This window comes from Ovis aries, chromosome 1, assembly GCF_016772045.2.
Source record: "Ovis aries strain OAR_USU_Benz2616 breed Rambouillet chromosome 1, ARS-UI_Ramb_v3.0, whole genome shotgun sequence".
NCBI classification, from domain to species: domain Eukaryota; kingdom Metazoa; phylum Chordata; class Mammalia; order Artiodactyla; family Bovidae; genus Ovis; species Ovis aries.
The window spans coordinates 91,937,052-91,962,087 of NC_056054.1; the positions used below are offsets into that span (position 1 = coordinate 91,937,052).

At 39.5% G+C, this 25,036-nt stretch overlaps 1 protein-coding gene and 1 pseudogene across 1 annotated transcript; one reads left to right on the forward strand and one right to left on the reverse strand.

Moving 5' to 3' along the window:
- Positions 1-10,911: 10,911 nt before the first annotated feature.
- BCAS2 (BCAS2 pre-mRNA processing factor) lies at positions 10,912-24,217 on the reverse strand. The gene is made up of 7 exons (XM_027973457.2): positions 24,064-24,217; positions 23,865-23,957; positions 21,185-21,255; positions 18,739-18,900; positions 12,897-12,947; positions 12,303-12,383; positions 10,912-11,221 (listed from the first exon to the last, which is right to left on the reverse strand). The coding sequence occupies exons 1-7, from the start codon at positions 24,154-24,156 to the stop codon at positions 11,095-11,097; spliced, it is 678 nt and encodes a 225-aa protein (XP_027829258.1). The 5' UTR covers positions 24,157-24,217; the 3' UTR covers positions 10,912-11,094.
- On the forward strand, positions 15,105-15,633 carry LOC121817657 (peptidyl-prolyl cis-trans isomerase FKBP1A-like; annotated as a pseudogene).
- Positions 24,218-25,036: the final 819 nt, after the last annotated feature.

The window sequence follows — 25,036 nt, forward strand, 5'->3', positions numbered from 1 at the left end:
AAAAGGAAATACTGAGTTTGTTGTAACCATGGCTTGGCAGAACATACGCTTGGCTAATGGAGAACATTGTTGGGTACCTTGTGCAGTAATATTCTTGCAAGTCACAGATGCTCTGCAGAGGTAGTCCATAGCTGAAGATTTTACAGAGTGCTATTTCAGGTCACAAAGAAATTGCAACACCATTTGATTTCTTTTTTTTTTGCAGTTGTCCAAAATATCTTACTTTTATGTATTTTGCACTTAGCACCACTTAAAAAAAATCGCCAACAATTATACTGCCAGATGGCTCTCAGCTAAACACATTACTCTCCTTCAATTTAAAAACATCAAGAAAAAAGTTCAGAAATTTAAAACTTGGAATAAAAATGGGCAACAAAACATTGTCATTCTAAAGTTGGTGGTAAAGTGGTTAGCATTGTTAGAAAGGTTGCCTCAATGTGTCCACAGCATCAGAGCACCTGTGAAACATGTCTTGCTAAGACAATGACTGGTCTGGCAGCTTTTGGTTCTTTTGGCCACTCTGCATAGCTTGTGGGACCTTAGTTCCCTGACAAGGGATTGAACCCAGGCCCATGGCAGTGAAAACTCAAGAGTCCTAATCACTGGGCCGCCAGGGAATTCTTGGCCTGGCAGCTTTTGAAGGAAAGAAGTGCAATGGACAGAGGATGGAGAGATTGGCCATCTATAATGCTGGTGGGCTACAGACACTTTTTTGTCCGTATGATGCCTTGTTTTTCAAAATGTCTTTTTCTAAACAATATTAATAGATGTAGTTTAGAAACAAGTAATATTCATTGCTCACTAAAATTATCAAATTTTTAACCGTGAAGTAAATAGGCTTACATTGCACTCTTTGTAATACATACAAATTCAGTAAAGGGAAACATCTATTGAAAATGCTGGGTCTGCAATTGACATATTGCCAAAGAATAAATTATATCCTGCGCTGTAATTATGTATTCAGCAATAATGAATACTAGGAGAAAATAGCAAAGCAGTAATTATACCAATTACAATTGATTAGTTGGTATTAACATTTAAAAATGTGCTCATTTTAGTATACCGTACCATCTTATGCCACAGGAAGACTCATGTATGGAGATATCTTGTTCCTCTTTAAAATCCCTTTTTATAGCTGATTACATTCAGTGAACTTGGAAGAATACTGGGAATTTGTATTACCATGATGAAATTTTGTTTAGTTAGCTACAATTTTCATTGCTTTATGTTACTATGATTTCTAATTTCCAGATCTGTTTCTCCTGTGCTTTTGGAATACTATCACTGCATTTTTTAAATCACTAACTTTCTATATAGAACAAAATAACACAAAATAACTGTAATAAGTGAGTATATCAGTATCCACTATTGTTTATTTCTCATTAGAAATTGAGATTAAAGGTGACAGAGTAATTCTATTCTTTATAAAGTAGAACTCTGCTTCTTTGCAGATCTACAAAGTATGCATTTGACTGTTTAGCAGAACAAGTGGATAATCCAGGAGTTGTCTTTATAGTTTTTAACCCTGAAGTAAATAGATTTACCCTGTACTCTTTATAATATATACAAATTCAGTAAAGGGAAACATCTATTGAAAATGCTGGCTCTGCAATTGACATATGGCTATCATCAATAGCAATTAGTGATGAGCATCTTTTCTTTCTTTCTTTCTTTTTTTTTTTTTTGATGAGCATCTTTTCATGTGCCTACTGGCCAGCTGCATGTCTTTGGAGAAGTTTCTGTTAAGGACACACTTCATAGTTTTAACATCGAAAGTGAAGTCTTGAAATTAAATTTAACCTCTGAAAAAAACAGAAGGATCCTTCAATATGTGAAACATCAGAGTAAGTTAATTATCTCCGTTTTCTCAAGTCATAAAAAGGAGAGCAGACAGGTATTATGCATTCCTGCATAAATACTTTACTTAACTTTTTATGACCTTGTGCCCTCTATGGTCAGACAAAAATACTGCAAGAAATAAGCAGTTTCTCAAATTAAGAGAGCATAACAGAATGCGGATTGAAGGAAAGACCTTCAAACTTTGTGAAAAGTACAAGATGTAAAATAAGGCAAAGAATATTTAAGCGTGGCTAGAGAGATGTTCTTAGGGCCAATTTTAGTGAGTGGTTAAGATTTAATTATGTATGTGTGCCCTCATGGTGTTAGTGGTAAAGAACACGCCTGCCAGTGCAGGAGACACCAGAGATGTGGGTTGGATCCCTGGGTCAGGAAGAGCCCCTGGAGGAGGGCATGGCAATCTGCTCCAGTATCCCTGCCTGGTAAACTCCATGGCCAGAGGAGCCTGGCGGGCTACAGCCCATGGGGTCGCAAAGAGTCAGAGATGACTGGGCACACACAAGAATACTAGAGTGGGCTGCCATGCCCTCCTCCAGGGGATCTTCCTGACCCAGGGATCCAACCCATGTCTCTGGTTTCCCTTGCACCGGTAGGCAGATTCTTTACCACCGCACCACCTGGGAAACCCAAGATTTAATTACAGCTATAGCAAAAGCCTAACATGTATGGCCATTAACTGAATTCAATTTAAGAAAGTTACTTCTTAAGCTGTACAAACATCTTTCCTTTGAAAGAGTTTGTTTGCATAGTATGGAGGATAAACGGAAGACTGAAGGGAAATGAAGGTGAGACTTTCCCCCTAAGGTACAGTTGATTTACAATGTTGTATCAATCTCTGCTATACAGCAAAGTGACCTAGTTCTACACATACATATTGATACATTCTTTTTAATACTCTTTTCCATTATGGTTTATCCCAGTGTATTGAATATAGCTCCCCGTGTTATATATTAGGATCTTGTTATTTATGCATTCTAAATGTAACAGTTTGCGTCTGCCAACCCCAGACTCTCAGTGCATCCCACCCCCTACCCTCCTCTCTTCTGACAATCAAAAGCTTGCTCTCTATGTCCCTGAGTCTGTTTCTGTCTTGTACATAGGTTCATTTGTGCCATATTCTAGATTCCATGTATAAGTGATATCATACGGTATTTTTCTCTTTCTGACTTGCTTCACTTAGAATAATGATCTCTAGATGTATCCATGTTGCTGCAAATGACATTATTTGGTTCTTCTTTTTAAAAAATACCTATTTATTTCTCTGCATCAAGTCTTAGTTAGCCTTCACTTCCGAGCTCGGGCTCCAGACTGCGTGGGCTCAGTAGTTGCTTATTATTATTGGTGACCCTCCTTTTGATGACCCTCCATACTGTCTTCCATAGTGTCTGTATCAACTTACATTCCCACCAGCGGTGTAAGAGGGTTCCCCTTCCTCCACACTCTTTCCAGCATTAGTTATTTGTAGACTTTTTAATGATGGCCATTCTGACCAATGTGAGATGGTACTGCGTCGTAGTTTTGATTTGCATTTCTCTAATAATTAGTGATGCTGAGCATCTTTTCATGTGCCTGTTGGCCATCTGCATGTCTTCTTTTGAGAAATATCTGTTAAGATCTTCTGCCCATTTTTTGATTGTTTTTTTTTAATGTTGTTCAATTGTATGGGCTGTTTTATATTTCAGAGATGAAGCCTTCGTCAGTTGCATCATTTGCAAATATTTTCTCCCATTTTGTAGGTTGTCTTTTCATTTTCTTTAATGGTATCCTTTGCTGTGCAAAAGCTTGTAAGTGTGATTATGCCCCATTTGTTTAATTTTGTTTTTATTTCCATCGCCCTGGGAGACTGAGCTAAGAGAACATCGGTACGGATTTATGTCAGATGATGCTTTACCTGTGCTCTCTTCTAGGTGATTTATGGTGTCATGTCTTATGTTTAAGTCTTTAAGCCAGTTTATTTTTGTGCATAGTGTGAGGGTGTGTTGTAACTTCGCTGATTTACATGCATGCAGCTGTCCAACTTTCCCAGCACCACTTGCTGAAGAGACTGTCTTTTTTCCCATTTGATATTCTTGCCTCCTTTGTTGAAGATTAATTGATCATAGGTGTGTTTCTGGGCTGTCTATTCTGTTCCAATGATCCATATGTCTGTTTTTGTACCAACACCACACTGTTTTGACTACTACAACTTTGTAGTATTGTTGTATTGTCTGAAGTCTGGGAGAGTTTTCCCTCCTGTTTTTTTTTTTTTCCCCCCTCCAGGATTGCTCTGACAATTCTGAGTCTTTTATGGTTCCATGTAAATTTTTGGATTATTCTACTTCCGTGAAATATGTCATGGGTAACTCGATACGGGTAGCATTAAATCTGTGAAGCTGAGCTTTTTACTGTCCTGAATTGTGTAATCTTAAACTCCATATCCAAATCACTTGAACAAAAAATTTTAAGATCTAGAGAGAGAAAATCTCATATTAGGGGTATGAACACCCTTCCTTCTCCTATTCTGTTTAAAGCATTTCTTTTCACTTACTGAGATATAATAGTACATTTGTAGTACCATCCATTTCATTGCTAGCTCTGCAGAGTGAGATTAGACACTCACATGAACAAAACTTGGTTGTAATAAATGATGATGCCCATTTTAAAGGCATTTTTATCTGTAGCAAATTTCATATAAATTAATATTTCTAACACACTTCTTTCTATTCTCAATTGGTTTGACATTCTCTTGTAATCAATTTTTAACTGATGGTGCAAAATCAACTTTGGGAAAGCCAAAGTATAACCAAAGGTAACTCAAAACATTGCTGTTGATAATAATGTCAATTACTGTGCAGTAAAATCCTATTTTAATAAATATGAATTGCTATGTTGTAGCCAAGCCTTATCAAAATGAAAATGTCCTGCTACTGTACACAGACTATTTAATCATTTAAGTAAAACAAGTACTAAGTAAATCATTCCCATCATATAAGCACAGAATTCTCCTTTTTCCTTGTCTGTGTACGACCATTTCTTCTAATGTAGCTCAACAGTAATTTATGGTATGATATTAGATACGTCATCAGTATTCAGGTGTCAGATTCCTGGTTGGTAAAAAATTAAGAGCAAGACTTGTACCAACAAGGACCTGCTGGATAGCACAGGGAGCTATACTCAGTATTTTGTAGTAACTTACAAGGGAAAAGAATTTGAAAAAGAATAGATATATTCAGTTATACACACAACTGAGTCACTGTGCTGTACACCTGAAACTAACGTGGGACTGCAAATCAGCTACACATTCTAAAAAGAGCACGGCTTGCAAGCTGTAAACATCACTCAGTTCCTATCTCACTGAACACAGCCCAGCCACATGGCACATGAATGATTAGATGGAAGTTGGAAAATCAGTTTTTAATTGAGCAGCTGTGGGCCCAGCTAAAACTTCTTTATAGGAGAAGATAATACATACCAGAGAGACAAGTTATCCCTCCAACAGTAAGTCACTGAGAGAGGAAACTGAGTTTACCCCTTTCAGTTTTCATTCCAATCCCAAAGAAAGGCAATGCCAAAGAATGTTTAAACTACCACACAACTGCACTCATCTCACATGCTAGCAAAGTAATGCTGAAAATTCTCCAAGCCAGGCTTCAACAGTACGTTAACCAGTGGGAGGAGAGTAGAGGTGAGGGAAAAAAAACAACAACAACAAAAACAGTACATGAACTGAGAATTTCCAGATGTTCAAGCTGGATTTAGAAAAGGCAGAGGAACCAGAGATCAAATTGCCAACATCCACTGGATCATAGAAAGAGCAAGAGAATTGAAAAAAAAAAAATTTACTTCTGCTTCATTGACTACACTAAAGCCTTTGACCATGTGGATCACAACAAACTGGAAAAGTCTTCAAGAGATGGGAATACCAGACCACCTTACTTGCCTCCTGAGGAATCTGTATTCAGGTCAAGAAACAACAGTTAGAACTGGACATGGAACAATGGACCAGTCCCAAATTAGGGAAGGTATATGTCAAGGCTGTATATTGTCACCCTGTTTATTTAACTTATATGCGGAGTACATCATGTGAAATGCCAGGCTGGCTGAAGCACAAGCTGGGATCAAGATTGTTGGCAGAAATATCAATAACCTCAGATATGTAGATGATACCACCTTTATTGCAGAAAGCGAAGAGGAACTAAAAAGCCTCTTGATGAAAGTGAAAGAGGAGAGTGAAAAAGCTGGCTTAAATCTCAGCATTCAAAAAACTAAGATCATGGCATCTGGTCCCAGCACTTCATGGCAAATAGATGGAGAAACAATGTAAATAGTGACAGATTTTATTTTCTCAGGATCCAAAATCAGTGCAGATGGTGACTGCAGCCATGGAATTAAGACACTTGTTCCTTGGGAGAAAAGCTATGAGAAACCTAGACAGCATATTAAAAAGCAGAGACATTACTTTATTAACAAAGGTCCGTATAGTCAAAGCTATGGTTTTCCCAGTAGTCACGTATGGATGTTAGAGTTGGACCATAAAGAAAGCTGAGCACCAACGAATTGATACCTTTGAACTGTGGTGCTGGAGAAGACTCTTGAGAGACCCTTGGACTGCAAGGAGATCAAACCAGTCAGTCCTAAAGGAAATCAGTCCTGAATATTCATTGGAAGGACTGATGCTGAAACTGAAGCTCCAATATTTTGGCCACTTGATGTGAAGAACTGACTCATTGGAAAAGACCCTGATACTGGGAAAGATTGAAGGCAGGAGGAGAAGGGGACACAGAGGATGAGATGGGTGGATGGCATCATTGACTCAGTGGACATGAGTGTGAGCAAGCTCCGGGAATTGGTGATAGACAGGGAAGCCTGGTGTGTTGCAGTCTGTGGGTTCACAAAGAGTCGGACACAACTGAGTGACTGAACTAAAACTCCTCAGAAGTAGGACACAGCAGAACACTCCCAGCAGGTCAAGGCAGAGGAGAATAGGAATTTCATTAGGATATTGAGCAAGTCAAGTGCAAGTTAGAAATGTGTGCCAGCTCACCTGGGCATCCTGCTCCTCAAGGTATAAAGATACCATGGTAGTGGACATCTTTGTGATGAGAGCTCTCAAATGCTTGTCTCGAATCACATCACTCCAATCCGAACTGGTTACCCTCTACTGAGTGTACAGATATAATCCTGGGATCTTCTTTCACTCATCTCCTTGGAAGAGTCCCTCCACCTTTCCCCTGCGTTAGATCGAAGAGTTCATCTTCCAGTAGCTCCTTATGATGCTCAGGAAGTAAATGTTTTTAAGATCTCATTTGACTGAAAATGTCTTTATTCTGTTTATTCTTAACTGATAATTTGACCACCTGATGAGCCTAGGTTGTAAACTTTTTGTAAGAATTCTGAAGGTATGCCTCCTTTTTTTTTCTTTCTAGCTTCCAGAAATGATGTTGAATGAGCTGGAAGATATTTTGACTGATTTTTTTTTCCAAATATGTAACAGATCTCCCCTCCCTGCGATCTTGCAGGACAGGCTTTGCTGTCATTATAACATAATCATAAACTTACCTCTGCAATCCAGCAGAAGGTAAAGAAAACATGGAACCCAAGGAACTGCAGCAAAAGCACAAAGATTATAGGAGACTGCGAGCAGATGGAGGTAGAGGGTGCTCTCCTGAGCTACAGGAGAAATAGTCTGGGAGTCAAATTTTTTAGTTGTCCACAGTCAGCAATGGTGATCTTCCTGCTGGTCTTGCTATAATTACTGGACCCAAAATACTCCATGGCTTCCACAATATTCATACTTTTTTTTTTTTAATTAATTTGACTGTACCAGGTCTTAGTTACAGCACTCAGGATCTTCCATCTTCATTGTGGTATGTGGGATGGGCATGTAGGATCTAATTCCCTGATCAGGGAACCTGGGCCTCCTGAACTGGGACTGCAGAGTCAGCCACTGGACCACTGGTGAAGTCCCTTACTCTTTTCACCTTGCCAAAAATCATGTGCTTCCCATCCAACCACTCAGTCATGGCAGTGCAGAAGACACCTGGAGATGATGGCCTTCTTATTAAAAATTACGCAGTTCAGCTGAGGTTGAATCTGGGGAGAAGGGAGAGAAAGAACGGAGGAGAATGGAACTTGATGTGATACAACAGTCATGTCTACCAGGGGAGGGACCTTTCTTGCATATGAACCCCTTTGGGAATCTGATGTAAATTATACTCTGTTAAAAAAATGCATACACACATATAAAACAGGATGCGAAGCAGTTCATGGAACCCCTGGAACTATTCATAGATCTTAAATCAGTTAAAAATATTGTGTAGAACCTTTCAGATATTTGCCCATATGATAGAAAATCACTTCATTTTGTATATTAGGAATTTTCCTAAATAAATTCAGAAAAGTTAGAAGTAGAAATGGAGAGGGTGGGAGAAGGATGCTGTTTCCAGGAAACTAGAACATAGCAAAATCCTAAATCATACAAGGACTTTTCCCTTTGAATGTGGCTAACTTTGAAAAATATACTGTCAACCCATGGTGCTCAGTCATGTTTGACCGAGTCATATTCAACACATCATAAAACTTTAAAAAATTGTTGAAATTAAAGTGTAATTAATTCCCCTCCCCATCATAAAGACACACATAGCAAGCTTTATCTTCAACAGTCTTAACATGCTACTGGACTTTCCCTAGGGTTTGGGCTATTGTGATGTGTTTTTAGATGCTGATTCTAAATCTTTAAAGATTTTTAAACTTCACCACTGTACCTTTTTTCGGACATGTTTTCTAAGTACTTCATACATTTCTCTATTGTCCTTCTCTAATTAAGCAGTCAACAGCTCAAGGTCAATGGGCTTCTGACTGAAGCTAAAGACTTGCCAGTTTCAACAAATTTCATATATTCATTTTCCAGTCATTTTTAAGAGCAACATATGAAAATATCCAATACATTATATAAATACTGCTATATAAAAGATGAGTAAAGCTGATGGTGCATCTGATCCCATCACTTCATGGGAAATAGATGGGGAAACAGTGGGAAGAGTGTTAGACTATTCTTTTGGGCTCCAAAATCACTGCAGATGGTGATTGCAACAATGAAATTAAAAGACGCTTACTCCTTGGAAGAAAAGTTATGACTACCCAGGTAGCATATTGAAAAGCAGAGACATTACTTTGCCAACAAAGGTCCGTCTAGTCAAGGCTATGGTTTTTCCATTGATCATGTATGGATGTGAGAGTTGGACTGTGAAGAAAGCTGAGTGCCGAAGAATGGATGCTTTTGAACTGTGGTGTTGGAGAAGACTCTTGAGAATCCCTTGGACTGCAAGGACTGCAAGGAGATCCAACCAGTCCATTCTGAAGATCAGTCCTGGGTGTTCAGTGGAGGGAATGATGCTAAAGCTGAAACTCCAATACTTTGGCCACCTCATGCGAAGAGTTGACTCGTTGGAAGACTTTGATGCTGGGAGGGATTGGGGGTGGGAGAAGGGGATGACAGAGGATGAGATGGTTGGATGGCATCACCGACTCGATGGACATGGGTTTGGGTGAACTCTGGGAGTTGGTGATGGACAGGGAGTCCTGGCGTGCTGCAATTCATGGGGTTGCAAAGAGTCGTACACGACTGAGCAACTGAACTGAACTGAACTGAAAGCTGATGGTATGAGCTCTACCTAATAATACTGAATATTTGATAGATCATAAATGAAACTCCATATTATTATATATAGAGAAAAAGAATGAATGCATCGAAACTCCGTATTATTATATATAAAGAATGAGTGCATCGACATAAAAATTTTGATTTAAAAAAAGTCATATACAAATTATGGACTTTTTTGTAGCTTTAAAACCACTGACCCTTAATATTGTCAATTATACTCCACCCCAAAAAAGCACTATACCGTCTGTAGAGTCAAAGCTATCATTTTTCCAGTAGTCATGTATAGATTCAAGAGTTGAACCATAAAGAAGGCTGAGTCCTAAAGAATTGATGCTTTTGAATTGTGGTGCTGGAGATTCTTGAGTCCCTTGGACAGCAAGATCAAACCAGTCAATCCTAAAGGAAATCAATCCTGAGTATTCATTGGAAGGACTGATGCTGAAGCTCTCAATACTTGGGCCACCTGATGCAAAGAGGTGACTCACTGGAAAAGACCCTGATGTTGGGGAAGATTGAGGTCAGAAGAGGGCAGCAGCAGATGAGACAGTTGGATGGGATCACCGACTCAATGAACATGAGTTTGAGAAAATTCCAGGAGATGGTAAAGGACAGGGAAGCCTGGTGTGCTAGTCTATGGGGTCACAAAGAGTTGGACATGACTTAGTGACTGAACAACAAAAAGCACTATTAATGTAATAGGTCTGACAAGTTCTAGGTTTTAATGCTAAACATTATTTAACTTTTTTCTGGTGGGAGTTCATCTCAGTGATTTGTAAAAGGTCTGTGTACAGGAAGACTATGTATCCTTTGATATGTTGCCATTATTTTTTCTGAATTGGTTAGGAATCTTCTATAATTTAAATATTTACAAGTAGAGGGATAAGAACACACCCATGGTGCTAACTACTGATTCAAAACCTTGATGACACTTTCTGGCTAAAAAAGCTTCAGCAAATTACTTCATCAGAACCTGTCAGTTTGTATATGAGAATATGTAATTCCATAGGCTTTTGTGAGGATCCATTTTTTTTAACTCATGTAAGTTTAGCTCATCTACCTAAAGTGCTTAGACAGTGCTCAGCATATACTAAGCTTAATGTAACTGCTGCTTACAGTGATGATGATCACAGGTAACATATATAGAGCCACTCTATTTCTTTAGTCTTGTTTGGTAATCAAAAATTTGTTTAGAACTACCTCTTTATTTGAAATACTTATATTAATAAACCAAAATTTCCAACTTCTTGTACATGTTGAAAACTTTCAGTAAGGATCTCTTGGGTACAAAATATGGTCACAGTGACTCAAAATTAATTTTAAGAACAAAATATTATTCTAATGCCATACTAATCTTGGAAATCTAAAGTTCTCTTTTTTTTAATAGCAAAAACACAAAGCAAAACAAACCACCATCATGTTTAAGTTTTTTATTTTGCTAAAATGTACAAATAGAATACAACTACCACATTTTATGGTTTCTAAACATATAACCACTGATGGTTTCCAAAAGATGCTGATGTTCCTCATAGTTAAGATGCCTGATCTTCTGTGAAAGCCCAGCGTACCTTCCTCTCTACCCACCGAGCCAGTCTATTTCAGAAGTCTTGCCGTATGTTTTCTTTGTTTGCCTCTCCGTGTTGCTGCTTCATTTGAAAGAGCTCATTTTCTAATTGTACAATAGTCCTTTCAATCTCATAATTCTTACTGACCAGGGATACCCAGCTAGAAAAGAAAACACAGGGGAAAATTACCTAAAGCGAAATTTCTCTTACAAGATGTTTATAGTATACACATAACTATACACATTTATAGTACACACATTTTTAACCAGTATATGTATTTTTAACCATAATACTAACCTTCACTTTTAGCTTTACATTTTCAAAAGCTGAGGCACAATTAGGGAGGAAAGTGAGTAAAGGGTATGTATATAGGACCTCTGCACTACTTCTTAAATTGCATGTGAACCTACAATTATCTCAAAATAAAAAGTGTAAAAAAAGAACAAATCAGAAAGAGCTGAAGAGATATGAAAGAGTGATTGAAGTTAGTATTTAATTGGGTTAGAAAAGGATAGAAAATAGGGCAAAGGCAATAGTTAAAAATGATGAAGAAATTTCTACAGCTGCTAAGATACAATTCCACAGATTCAAAGAACCTTTCCCTTCTACCAGAAAAAAATCTCCAGGACAAATGAAACAAACACACATGTACATGCAGATTATATCAGTTTGAAGCACAGTGTGGAAAGATGCAATAATAGACTGATCACATGGGGTACTCAGAGGATGAGGGGAAGGTAGAATAAGGACAGTGGTGTGGGTGATGGAGGCAGGGAGATCAGGGAAACAGCAAGTCAAAAAAGACAAGACATGATTAAAAAAATGACTATATTCAGAGATTTGTACAAAATTTATTTGCATATATGAAGAACAACATTAAGAAAACAAAATATATAAACAAAGGGAAAAACTCCTGAGACACACACAAATGATCAAGAAAGTAAGGAATTCCCCTCCTTTAAGAGTTTAAAAATAGACTCAGAACAGAAGTAGTGGATGGAAAACAGGGGGCTCTAAAATCAGAATAAATTAGCAGTGGTTCAGTTTTGTGTTTGTAACTCTAACATTCTTTCAAGCCCATACTTCAGAAACAGGCAGAAGCAGTCAAGACTGGGATTCCGGAAAAGCATTTCTTTGATACTTGTGGCACTCTATTTGAATACTGTTTTAATCATATTGTTGAATCTTGATCTTAACATGTGCCAAACAATTTAAAAGGTGATGGAATTACAGATACTCACGTTGACTCCATTTCTCTTAATTTAGATCCAGCTGTGAGTTGCATGTTCTTTCGTTGCCAGTTTAAGTCTTGAATATGTTTCCTGTTAAAAAAAAGAGTTTATACAACCCACCTACATTCTAACGTAAGACTAAAATCAACAGAAAAGTCTGTAATTAATATCTTTAATTGCTTAAGAATGGATAGTCCCTCCTTCCTGCTTTTCCTTCTGATAACTTTTGCTCAGTTTTTGGTGAGTATTCTTTCAGATACTTTCCTGTATGTGTATATGCACACAGAGATTAGGGTGTGTGTGTGTTTTTAATTTAATATAAATCATATTATACATATTATTTTACTACTTTTCCTTCTAAAAGTATCATTTCAATAATTGCAAACTTGCAAACTGCAAATGACCCCAGAGAGATGTTTTCAGATCTCAGGTCTATTTCTTTTCAACTCAGGTAGGGCAAACCCAACACTAAACAGTGGACAGAGTGGATCATCAATTATTTACTCTTATATGACCACAGTCCAGTGGTTCCTTTTCCTTCTTATTGTATTTACTAAGGATTCACCTAAACTTCATTCTAAAATAGAAATACAAACAATTTACCTTAACTTCTGAAGCTCCTTCTGTGCGTGCTCAATCATATGAACTAGATTTCTAAAAAAGAAAATCAGATTAATGTACATTAAAATCAAATAGTGCTAACTAAAAGTATACTGTCTCGTTGACACAAGGCCAAGTTGTTCTGCTAAAAATAAGCCAGTATTTTTTGAGCTCCCTGTGCCAAACATCATGTTAGACACTCTACAATACTAACTTAATTCTCACAAGAGTTCTTTGAGGTAGACATCATTATCCCCATTTCACAGGTTAGGACACTATACTCAGATTAAGTAACTTGGTCAAGGTAACACACATGATTAAGCCTCAGAGGTGAATTCAGGTCTTACAAAACTCTTGAACCCAAGTTGTTTACTGATAATTCTGATTTCGTGTACTTATGTCAAGTCTTAAACTGTTATTTTCTTTACATGGAGAAGATGAGGGAGTATCTGATGAGTATACTTGTTTCATCATTCATGCGTGTACCTCCTTTTATCTCTGTTTCTTCACCTACATTCAGTGTGTCCCTCTCTCCTCCTGTCTACTGCTAACTAGAGAGAAGAAAAGAACTGTTGTGGAAGGCTGCAGATTCAGATTCAGTCCAAATCAGCTCGAACCAGCAGAGGGGAGACGTTGAGTTAGACAGAGTTCCCTGCAATTATCATTAGAGAAATGACTCAAGGGTAGAGTTCAATCTCTCTCTTTTCCTCAACTACAGCTTTACTAAGATACAACTCACATACCCTGTCAATTTCTCTTAAGGCAGTAGAGTCCATTTCAACCATACTGGCTCTGCTAAGCTCTTGCTCTAGATTCAGTATTATTTCCCGGCTTTTGTGGCTCAAATTTCCTGCTTTCCTTCTGAGTTAATTCTCCTATCTCTACCAATTGATTTTCAGAAACTAACTCTAATTCTATAGAAATTTGGTCTTCAAACAGTGGTGCCTCTCCAGGCTTACTTTCAGCTCATCCCACTTTGACAATTATTCCACCCTGGAGACAATAAAGCTTAGTACTGTATTCCTGACCTCCAACCATTAATAGGGAACTTTCCTTTGAATCACCTCTTTCTGGAAGGCCGGCTTATCTGTTGTTTTCTCCCTTCTTTTAGCTTCCCTCTTAAACACACAGGTCCCTCCTCAAGTATTCTGAATGCTGACACTGACCACACCGTACCATGGGAATCAGAAGACCTGACATCTAGTCTCAGCTCTGCCCTAAATAGCTATGCTTCCTGGGATGGGCCATTAGATATCAAGAGGGCTAAGTCTGTTTATTTGTAAAATCAGGGGCTGACCTTGAAGGTTTCCCTTCAGTTTCAAGTAAAGAATTCCCTCCTTATTAATGAAATACTGTTTTTTAAAAGTAGTTCTGCACCAAGACCTACTTAAAATTGAAAAGTTTTCTGCCCAGCATATTGGACATCTGTGAATCCTATCAAAAAAGAAAGAAAATTTACTTCTGATAAGATATAGTATAGTTCCTCTGGAGAAACATCCATTGGGTTTGGAGGAGACAAAATAATGGGCAAAAGGAAAGACCAACACTAGAAAGTGTTATGCAATTAAATGGAAAACAGTGATGCGCACAGTGATCTGTATAGTTACTCAAAAGAGGGAGAGTAACAGAGGCAGAATTTTAATCAGGGAAGAAAAGGAAACAGACTAAAGTCATGCCTTGAATAAGTTGAATTTGGATAGAATAGTTAAAAGGTATTTCAGGAGGAGGTAAGGCCTGAGTAAAGGCTCGGAGGCAGATTTTATCAGTTCAATTCAGTTCAGTCGCTCAGTCGTATCTGACTCTGCAACCCCATGAATCACAGCACGCCAGGCCTCCCTGTCCATCACCAACTCCCGGAGTTCACTCAGACTCACGTCCATCGAGTCCGTGATGCCATCCAGCCATCTCATCCTCTGTCATCCCCTTCTCCTCCTGCCCCCAATCTCTCCCAGCATCAGAGTCTTTTCCAATGAGTCAACTCTTCGCATGAGGTGGCCGAAGTACTGGAGCTTCAGCTTTAACATCATTCCTTCCTAAGAAATCCCAGGGCTGATCTCCTTCAGAATGGACTGGTTGGATCTCCTTGCAGATTCTATGATAGTCACCAAAGAGAGGACTAGACTTTTGCTTTGAATATCACATTAAATAGCCTGGACCTTGCTCGGTCCACGCTGCCCGTAGCGGAGCCCATCGGCCACCCCAGCATCCGCCGCTACCGCAGCCATGGGAGTGCAGGTGGAGACCCTCTCTCCCGTAGACGGGCACACCTTCCAGAAGCGCGGCCAGACTGGCGTGGTACACTACACAGGGATGCTTGACGATGCAAAGAAATTCGATTCCTCCTGGGACAGAAACAAGCCCTGGAAGTTTGTGCTGGGCAAGCAGGAGGTGATCTGAGGCTGGGAAGAAGCGGTTGCCCAGATGAGCGTGGGTCAGAGAGCCAAGCTGACTATCTCCCCAGACTATGCCTATGATGCCACTGGGCACCCAGGCATCATCCCACCAAATGCCACTCATCTTTGACGTGGAACTTCTAAAACTGGAATGGCAGGAGTGGCCTCCTCCCCGAGCTCCCCGTTCCTGGGTGTGCCACAGGAGGATCTGGCGCCTCCAGACACACACACCAAGTCCGTATGGAGCTCCTCCTGACGTTCCACTGCGCTCTGTAGAGGCGTCTTCCCAGAGGAATGTGTTCTGTCACCGGCTTTGCTCTTCCCCTTTCTCCTCGTATGTGTGTTGACCTGAGTTATATGCCATAAACCTCAAATTACTGTTTGTTTTTGTTTTGGGGTGAAGATTGAGTTTCAGTCCTTTGGATCTAGGTTTCCAATTAAGTATTAGTCAAGTATCAACAGCACAAGTAACAGGTTAACTTTAGACTAGGAATTGGTGTTGGGGGGGCGGGGTGCAAGAATCTTTATTTTTTTGGATGAAAGTTTTATCTATTATATATTAAATGTTTTTGCTGCTGCAAAGCCATAGCAGATTTAAGGCGCTTTTGAGGGCCAAATTATTCTCCAAGTTGAGAGATGTCCTCAGGTTGAATTGAAAGCCCTACCCAAAGCTGCAGTGAGAAGGAGGAGAGCATTCGCCTCCACTGCCCCACCCTCACCCTCCTCGTAGACCCTCTGCCTTTTGAAAGCAGATCGTTTTCACTGAGATGTTGGACATTGCAGATGTCTGTTCCCTGGGCCAGCAGAGACCTCTGAAACCTTCATGGCCTGGCCTTTGTTTTTCCTTCCGTCCTGTGGTTTTTCTAATGGATAGCCAGGATTTTTGTAATCGCATAACTATCCAAGCTCTACTTCCTAAATTTTAAGAACTTGAATCGAAAGTTAAATTGAAGGTGCTGTTTGCAGACACTTAACACCCATGAAAGCGTAGCCATCATGGCAAATCCTTGAGTGTTGTCTTAAGAAAATGATGCTGGTCATCACAGCTTCACAATCTCCTGTTTTTTGATGCTCAGCTCCCCCTGCTGATCTCACAGTTTCCTGGCTTCTCCTTGCCCCCTCTCACCTCTTTACTGTCCTGTGTAGTGATTTGGTGAGAGAAATTGCCGTCCACTCCCCCAGCCTACCCCCACCCCCTGCGCTACACATGATTGCAATAAAAGTGCTTTATGCTGGCTTTTCTCAAAGAAAAAAAAAAAAAAAGAAAGAAAAAATAGCCTAGACCTTAAGTAAAGAATAATTACTAAAGCTTTGCAGCTTTAATTATGGAAGCAATGTTCAATCTGAGGCATCTCTGTCCCCCCTGCCACACATCTCTGTTTTCCTCCATTCCTAGAATATTTTCACTCTCTAAACATCTATATTTCACCCTTTTCTGAAAACCTTCTTCACTGCTGATGGGAATGTAAACTGGTACAGCTACTATGGAAAACAGTATGAAGGTCCCTCAAAAAACTAAAAATAGAACTATTAATACCATATGATACAGCAATTCCACCCCTGGGCATATAGCTGAAAACAAAATGAAAACTGTAATTTGAAAAGACACATGCACCCCAATGTTTGTAGCAGCACTACTGACAACAGCCAAAACACGGAAGCAGCCCAAGTGCCCATCCACGGATGACTGAGTTTAAGGTGTGGCACATATGTACACAGCAACAGTGGAATCACCACTCAGTCAAAGAAAGAAATACTGCCATATGCAGCAATGCGGATGGTGCTGGAGAATATTATGCTTAGTGAGATAAGTCACAGACAAATACTGTATGATGCCACTTATATATGGAATCTCAAAAAATAATACAAATAAAATATACATGCAGAACAGAAACAGACTCCTAGATATAGAAAACAAACTTGTGGTTAACAAAGGTGAGGGAAGCGGAGGAGGGACAGATTAGGGAGAAGTAACAGATAGAAATTATTATATGTAAAGTAGATAAGCAACAAGGGTATACTGTATGGCGTGGGGAATTATACCCATTATCTTATAATAGAGTATAATCTGAAAAAATACCAGATCACTATGCCATACATCTCAAACTAACACAAAACTCAACTGTACTTCAATCATCCCCACCCTCACATCTCATCCTTTTACAGTGGACCTGATCCTTAACGTCCCCTTCTGTGGATCGCTGAAGCTTACGGGCCACAATGCAGCACACGCCTCCACACTGCCCAAATGCACTGCCTGGTTATCTGGCCTAGAATATCCTGCCTCCTCAACTAGACAAAGAAAGCTTCTTGAGAACAAAAATCACATTTTCCCACTTATGAAATACACGCTGTTTTGGACTGATCTGTTCTCTTTCACTTCTTAATCGTCCTGACTCCACTGTCCCTTTATTTGCCTTGCAACATTCACAACAGAAACTGAATTGTTTGTGCTGCAGTTTCTTAACTTCTGGATTTTGCCCACAGATCCTTATGTGCCCACAGAAGTTTGATGATGATTATGAAAACTTGAGAAAAGCTATTTACCATTTTGTGATTTTTGCTTTACTGTTTCAGGACTCATCGTCTAACAAACGGTTTTATGCAGTCATGAGGTTCAATGGCCTTAAACTGTTAATAGAAATGTGTGATTTTAGGGCTCAAAGAAGCCATGAAGATCATCTAACCACTAACTTTTACAAATTGGAAACTGAACCTTAAATACTACAGACAGCAAAACCTAAAGCTAATTATGTGGAAAAGAAATAGGAGTTCAGTAGCACTCTTGTTTCTGATGTTAAGTCTCTACTTACAATCAATTCTCATTATCTGCAGATTCTGTACAAGAGAATTTGCCTATTAACTCAAATTTATTTGTAACCCCCAAATCAATCCATGCAGAGTTCTGTGATCATTCATGGATGTGCTCAAGAGCAGCAAAAAATTCAGAGTTGCTGGACATGCGCATTTCCAGCTAAAGCAGAACAAGGAGATACTCCACCTTCTTGTTTCAGGTCTCATGCAGAGATAACCAGAGCAGAGAGTGTAATTTCCAACTCTGGCAAGCTACTTAACACTTTTGAACTTTGTCTTCTCTTTTATAAAATAAAGGAAATACAGAGCCTGTCAGGGTGAGTTGTTATAAAGTGTGTAAGATTATCGTCTATATGAGATGTGTATATATATACACATGTATGTTATTTCTCCCAAATGCTGAAATGGTTCAGTATTTGCTAATTCAATATTCAAGGCAACTTTAAAAAGCAGAAAGCGCAACTAATGAGAGCTGACTGTATAAGCAACCCCCCACATTAAGGATTATAGTCTACTACCAAGCTGTTTTGTAAATCAGACCTCAGAACTTGCTATTGCAATGTTACACAATAAATGTGTTAGGTTTAGGTCTCCTTAAACAGGTGGGATGGGTTAAAAAAAAAAAAAAGGGTTCTTACTCATTATACACTTTCCAGGCATTGCATCCATGCTGGGACATTAGTTCCAGATTCTCAATTCGAACTGCCTGATGCTCTAACTGCGCCATAGAATTGTTTACACACTCTTGCCATGCAGTGATGTCATTTTTCTGACCAGAGGAAGGGGCTGGAAGTTCGTATCTGAAATTAAACAACAATGAAATAAAACCATATATTCCTCCAAATCTTTCTCTCTACTCCCAACAGAATGCCTCATAGGTCTACCCACACTGTAAAAACAGAAGACTGAAGCCAACCAGAAGACTGAAGATAACACGTAGACCTTGCAATAATAAGAAGCGCATTTATGCTAAGAATCGATTTACAAATAAGGTTTAGCATTATGATATACAGTAACAAAAAACTGTTCACTTCATTGTGAAATGATACAATAAGCTACAGTCTACATTCACAAAAAGGACTGTTATATTGGCTATTAAATGTTACTCAAGAATACTTGGAATATTAAAATGTTTGTAATACATTAAGGGAAAAAAATCAGGATATGAAAAACTATGCTATCATTTTGTAAAACACACCTACATCTATGCACCCTCCTACCCACATATCTACACCCCTCTAGAGAAAAAAATGGCAAAGGTATATAATGATTTTTACATTTCACACTCAGTCTTTTCTCTATTTTTAATAATACCCAGTCCTTCAATACTGCCAATGTAGCCAGCAACATATACTCTTCATAAATCCCAGCTCATTACTGAGTTGTTACAAATTAACTTTCAATTTCCATTTTGTTATTTTTATTAGATACTGTAAAAACTTCATATCATTCCTATGAAAAATTGAGGGATATGCAGCTGGGACTAAGAAGTAATAAACCACTTTGTTTCTTTTTTTTTTTTAAAGCAAACTTTACACATACATCGTAACTGTATCATTTTAAGAACTTCAGATCATAACCCACAATAAGAAATATTTTACACTGTGACACAGTATACAAATACACAGAACTGAACAGAAGTTTCACAAAACAGTACTTAACTTTACATGCAATGCATTCGGATTTGTTTTTTAATCTTCCTTAAAAAAAAGTGCTGTGATGTCTTACTAAACTTCACAATCAACTGCTTAATGGATTATAACCTACTTATGGGTTTAAAATATGCTGTTATGAAAGAGCTACTACTGTGAAAACCTTTAGAGCAGAAGCAGCTAGAAATGTGAGAACTAAGGAGCCTTGGAAGTTTTTCTGCTTTTATCATGTCAGGCCAGATAGGAAATGGAGCATAAGAAAAGAAGAAATCCGGTCCTTTGGTTCTATAGGCTCAAATCCCTCTTATAATCTGTACATATGCTGAGAGGATAACTCCACTGTTCACGTGGCCCTCTCCGCTCTGCCAGATTATATATTGGTTCTCATCACTTCAGAGTTATCTGAGAGCTGAAGGGGACCTCAGATGGTAAGCAACCCAATTCCCCATTTTAGAGAAAGTAACAATTGTCACCCTGCTTATTTAACTTATATGCAGAGTACATCTTGAGAAATGCTGGACTGGAAGAAATACAAGCTGGAATCAAGACTGCCGGGAGAAATATTAATAACCTCAGATATGCAGATGACATCACCCTTATGGCAGAAAGTGAAGGGGAACCAAAAAGCCTCTTGATGAAAGTGAAAGAGGAGAGTGAAAAAGTTGGCTTAAAGCTCAACATTCAGAAAACTAAGATCATGGCATCTGGTCCCATCATTTCATGGCAAATAGATGGGGAAACAGTGAAAACAGTTGCTAACTTTATTTTTTGGGGCTCCACAATCACTGCAGATGGTGACTGCAGCCATGAAATTAAAAGACGCTTACTCCTTGGAAGAAAAGTTATGACCAACCTATACAGCTTATTCAAAAGCAGAGACATTACTTTGCCAACAAAGGTCCGTCCAGTCAAAGCTATGGTTTTTCCAGTAGTCATGTATGGATGTGAGAGTTGGACTTTAAAGAAAGCTGAGTGCCAAAGAATTGATGCTTTTGAATTGTGCTGTTGGAGAAGACTCTTGAGAGTCCCTTGGACTGCAAGGAGATCCAACTAGTCCATCCTAAAGGAAATCAGTCCTGAATATTCATGGGAAGCACTGATGTTGAAGCTGAAACTCCAATATTTTGGCCACCTTATGTGAAGAACTGACTCTTGGAAACGACCTTGATGCTGGGAAAGATTGAAGGTGGGAGGAGATGGGGATGAAAGAGGATGAGATGGGTGGATGGCATCACCAACTCAAAATGGACATGAGTTTGAGTAAACTCCAGGAGCTGGTGATGGACAGGGAGGCCTGGTGTGCTGCAGTCAATGGGTTGCAAAGAGTCGGACACGACTGAGAGACTGAATTGAACTGAACTGACAAAAGTTTTACTAATAAATTAAAATTAAAGAATGATCTGAGCCCAGCTGAACCAAGAATAGGACTTACCGTTTCATACTGAGCAATTCAATTGGTTGTCGAGCAGCCAATCTTTCAAATTCATTTCTCATTATGTCTGTCTGACATATAAATTGAAGAAAGAATTATTTCCAAAATCATATCAACAAACAAATTAAAAACCACCAAACAAGTAACGGATCTAACCTACTTAAATATTTATGCTTTACTACTGCCTATTATAATGGATCACCCCCCACCCCCAACTCTTCTCTGTAGTCAGTGCTCTCTAGAATGTGAAACATGCACAGATACAGACCCATTTCATATGGAAAGGGGCCCTCAAAGAAAAGCCGTTTTTGTTGTTTAATCACTAAATCATGTCTGACTTTTTTGTGACTCCATGGACTATAGCCCTCCAGTCTCCTCTGTCCATATAATTTTCCAAGCAAGAATACTGGAGTGGGTTGCCACTTCCTCTAGGGGATCTTCCCAACCCAACAATGGAACCCATGTCTCTTGCATTGGCAGGCGGATTCCTTACCAGAGCCACCTGAGAGGCCTCTAACAATTTTACTATTTTCAAAAAAATGTGGTATAGTTCTACCTCTTTAGGTCCAATGTTTCAGTCAACATTCTATTTCATTTAGACTAAAGAGTAAGCTAAAAAGGGGTTCTAGACGTCCACATTCACTGTTTAGAAGTTTTGCATTAAGTATGTCTTCGTTGGAGAGAGCCTTTTCTGGACTACTGCTGAGCTTCACATTACTCTAAGAAAATATGGTTATTTAGTTTCCGGTAGAAACTAAGGCATTCTAGATAGAACCCTATGCACAGTGACAGAGTAAAAATTAACAATTAGGGAAGAAAGAAACTACAAATATACAGTACAAGCTGTCTTCAGCCGTGTAACATCAGAGCCCTTACCTAACTCAACGTGACAAGTGACATATCTGAAATTTTAACTTAACTCTCTTCAAAGACTGAGGCAGCACTCACAGGGCTAAGTTATAAAAGGAATTCTAGGCATGGATGGCATACATTAAGCATTCATTAAACTGGCTTAGAACCACTTCATACATTCAGTGATAAATATCTGAATGCCTATTTTGTTTTACATGATGAAAATACAGTGGTGAAGAAGATGAAAAAGATCCCTGTTCATGAAGCATTCTCATCTCAGTTTAGACAGGCCTTCCTCAATCAAACTATCTGAAGTAGTCACCTAGTCACTCTATATCATATTATTACTTTATTTCTCTGTATAGCTTTATCAACAATTTGGTATTTTCTGATTTATCTGTCTCCACACTCTAGAATGTAAACTCTTGTTCTCTAGTTGTTAAATGAACTAATGAAAGAGCAGTTTCAAAGGCAGGTTGAGGAGTGCTTAAGGTCTTGGGCAAATTACGTAGCCTAAGCTCCAGTTTCCCATCTAAAAAATTGGGATATTAAACATATATAGTTTGCACAGTTTTTTTAGGACTGAGATAGTGAGCGCAATATACTATTAGCTCCCACTATAAAATGCACTAGATAATCAGTATACTAATTATAAAGACAGGAAGCATAGAAATAATCAGTATATGAACTATAAAGATAGGAAGCACAGGTTGTATCTAAGAGAGCTAAACACAAAACTGGCTCAAGTATTTAAGTTTGTGACTGAATGCAATTATCTGAAACTTTCAGAAATCAAGCTAATAAGGACTCATTACTGTCCTTAGTTCTTAATGTGGTAACATCTATATTTGGGTAACAACATCTAGAAAAAATCATGGGAAAACAAGTGTGCCAGTAGGAACATCTCTCTCCTACTTAAAACTTAACCATTATTTTTTGGAGTCAGTGATGCTATCCAACCATCTTATCCTCTACCGCCCACTTCTCCTCATCAACTCAATGGACACGACGAGTTTGAGCCAGCTCCGGGAGATAGTGAAGGACAGGGAGGCCTTGGTGCGCTGCAGTCCATGGGGTCTCAGACACGACTAAACAACAATTAGACCCAAAACAGTATTTTGGATGGGCTTCCTTTGTAGCTCAGTTGGTAAAGAATCTGCCTGCAATACAGAACACTCAGGTTCGATTCCTGGGTTGGGAAGTTCCCCTGGAGAAAGAAATAACAACCCCACTCCAGTATTCTTGCCCGGAGAATCCCATGGACAGAGGAGTCTGGCCGGCTACATACAGCCCATGGGATCGCAAAGTGCTGGACACGACTTAGCGACTAAACTACCACCCACAGTATTTTGGTTTCACTTCTAGGCTAAATATCTAAACGGTTTGATATGGTTCACTTAGATATTATTTGTCTCTACAAGCAACGACATACATTAAGTATTTAGGCTTTGAAACAAAGGCCAAAATCCTGTGGCTCTCAGAAGCTTAGGTAATTAGGCTTTTGTGTATTTAAAAAAAGCCTAGATCACTTGTTTTATACTTAGAGGAAGAGGATCCCTTTGAGAATTTACGCAAAAAGACGTAACACTAATTTTTGCATTGTTAGGTCAGTCTGCGGAGCCCTAGGAAGTCTCAGAACCTGTGGGTCTCAGAACTCTGGAGAAGGCTTATCTATGTAGCTATTTTCAACTGACTGACATTACTGACAACAGGGTAAGTGGCAGTGAAGCAGGAACACTTAGCTGGAATTTACAATTCACTTTTAAGTGGCAAAGGCTCCCTATCCAAAAGGGTTCACTGTGCGCTGGGCTCAAAACATCACACTTACCTCAAAAGCGGAATAATCCGGGGCCGTCAGGTAGCTTAGATAGTTCTTCGTAGGTCGGTATCTGCGAGTTTCCTCCTCCACCAACGCCGCAGCCTAAAGACGAGAAGAGGCCAAGGTAGGAGCAGCAGATTGTTAGGCGCTTCTTCCGGCACTATGGGCCAGCGAGCGCTGAGCCAGTTACACAAAACCCTGAACTTACCGCTTCGCGAACACCAGGCGCTTCATAACCCTGATCAAAATACGGCAGCGCATCCACCACAACCTCCCCGGCCACCAAACCAGTGCCCGCCATCCTTAGGTTCACTGGAGTTTTCTAAGTCTGCGCCGGCTCAGGTTCACTTCGATACTCCAGTGCACGACGCTAACGTAATCACGTCACCTGCGCCCGACACTAACGTAATGACGTCACCTGTGCATCTGCTTTGGTGCACGCCCAGTTGCTAATTCTGAGGGCACGCCCGCTAGAAATTGCCCGGCCATTTTTTGTTTTGGTCGGATATGACGTCACTTCGTGGTTTCCCAGAGTCCCCGTTGCGTCTGTTTCCTGTTCCCGCTTGCTGCATCTTTTTGCTGTCGACCGGCAACGAAGTGCGGAGGATTTGGGGCTTTCGGTTTCGACCAGGATGTTGGATAGCATCACTGACTCAAAAAAAAATCTGGGAGTGGAATCCTTTAAAATTTTTGGAGGGAACTGGCTGCAGGATTTGGCGGGGAGAAAGATACTGGGTTCCCACCTCAGCATTACTCCTGTAACCTTCCACCTTCTTCCTTTAAACTTCTTTTCCTTTGCAGTTCCTTCCTGTATTCCCACTATTCTTTGTTCTCGGCGCCCTGAGGAGCTTTGCAGTGAATAAATGCGGGGAGTGGGGTCTAGTCTTCAGTTAAAATTGCGAGGCTTTAGGCCTGCAGAAGGAAATGAACCTGATCTCCCCGCCCCAGGGCGAGATGGGTGATTGCACGTTAATCCCATCTTTTAAAAAGGCCGATTTTTGCCTTCTGGGCGTGTCTAAAATCCAATCATTTTGCCTTTTTACCTTTCGGTAAAGAAGAGCTCTTCTCACTGCCTCCAACCATTCCTGCTATTGCTGATGCCCAGTCTCTGGTCCCTGGCTTCCAGTTCCCTTCGACCAAGCAGCAAAAGACCAAAAATGTAGTAGCACTATACACTGTGC

What these genes read in the sequence shown, in the direction of transcription:
- BCAS2 (XM_027973457.2), bottom strand. Translation starts at nt 24,156, where the DNA reads ATGGCGGGCACTGGTTTGGTGGCCGGGGAGGTTGTGGTGGATGCGCTG. An exon ending in GAATTGCTCAGTATGAAACG is followed by an intron (nt 18,901 to 21,184) that starts GTAAGTCCTATT and finishes GTTTAATTTCAG; the next exon opens with ATACGAACTTCCAGCCCCTT. An exon ending in GCCTGGAAAGTGTATAATGA is followed by an intron (nt 12,948 to 18,738) that starts GTAAGAACCCTT and finishes TTTCTTTTTTAG; the next exon opens with AAATCTAGTTCATATGATTG.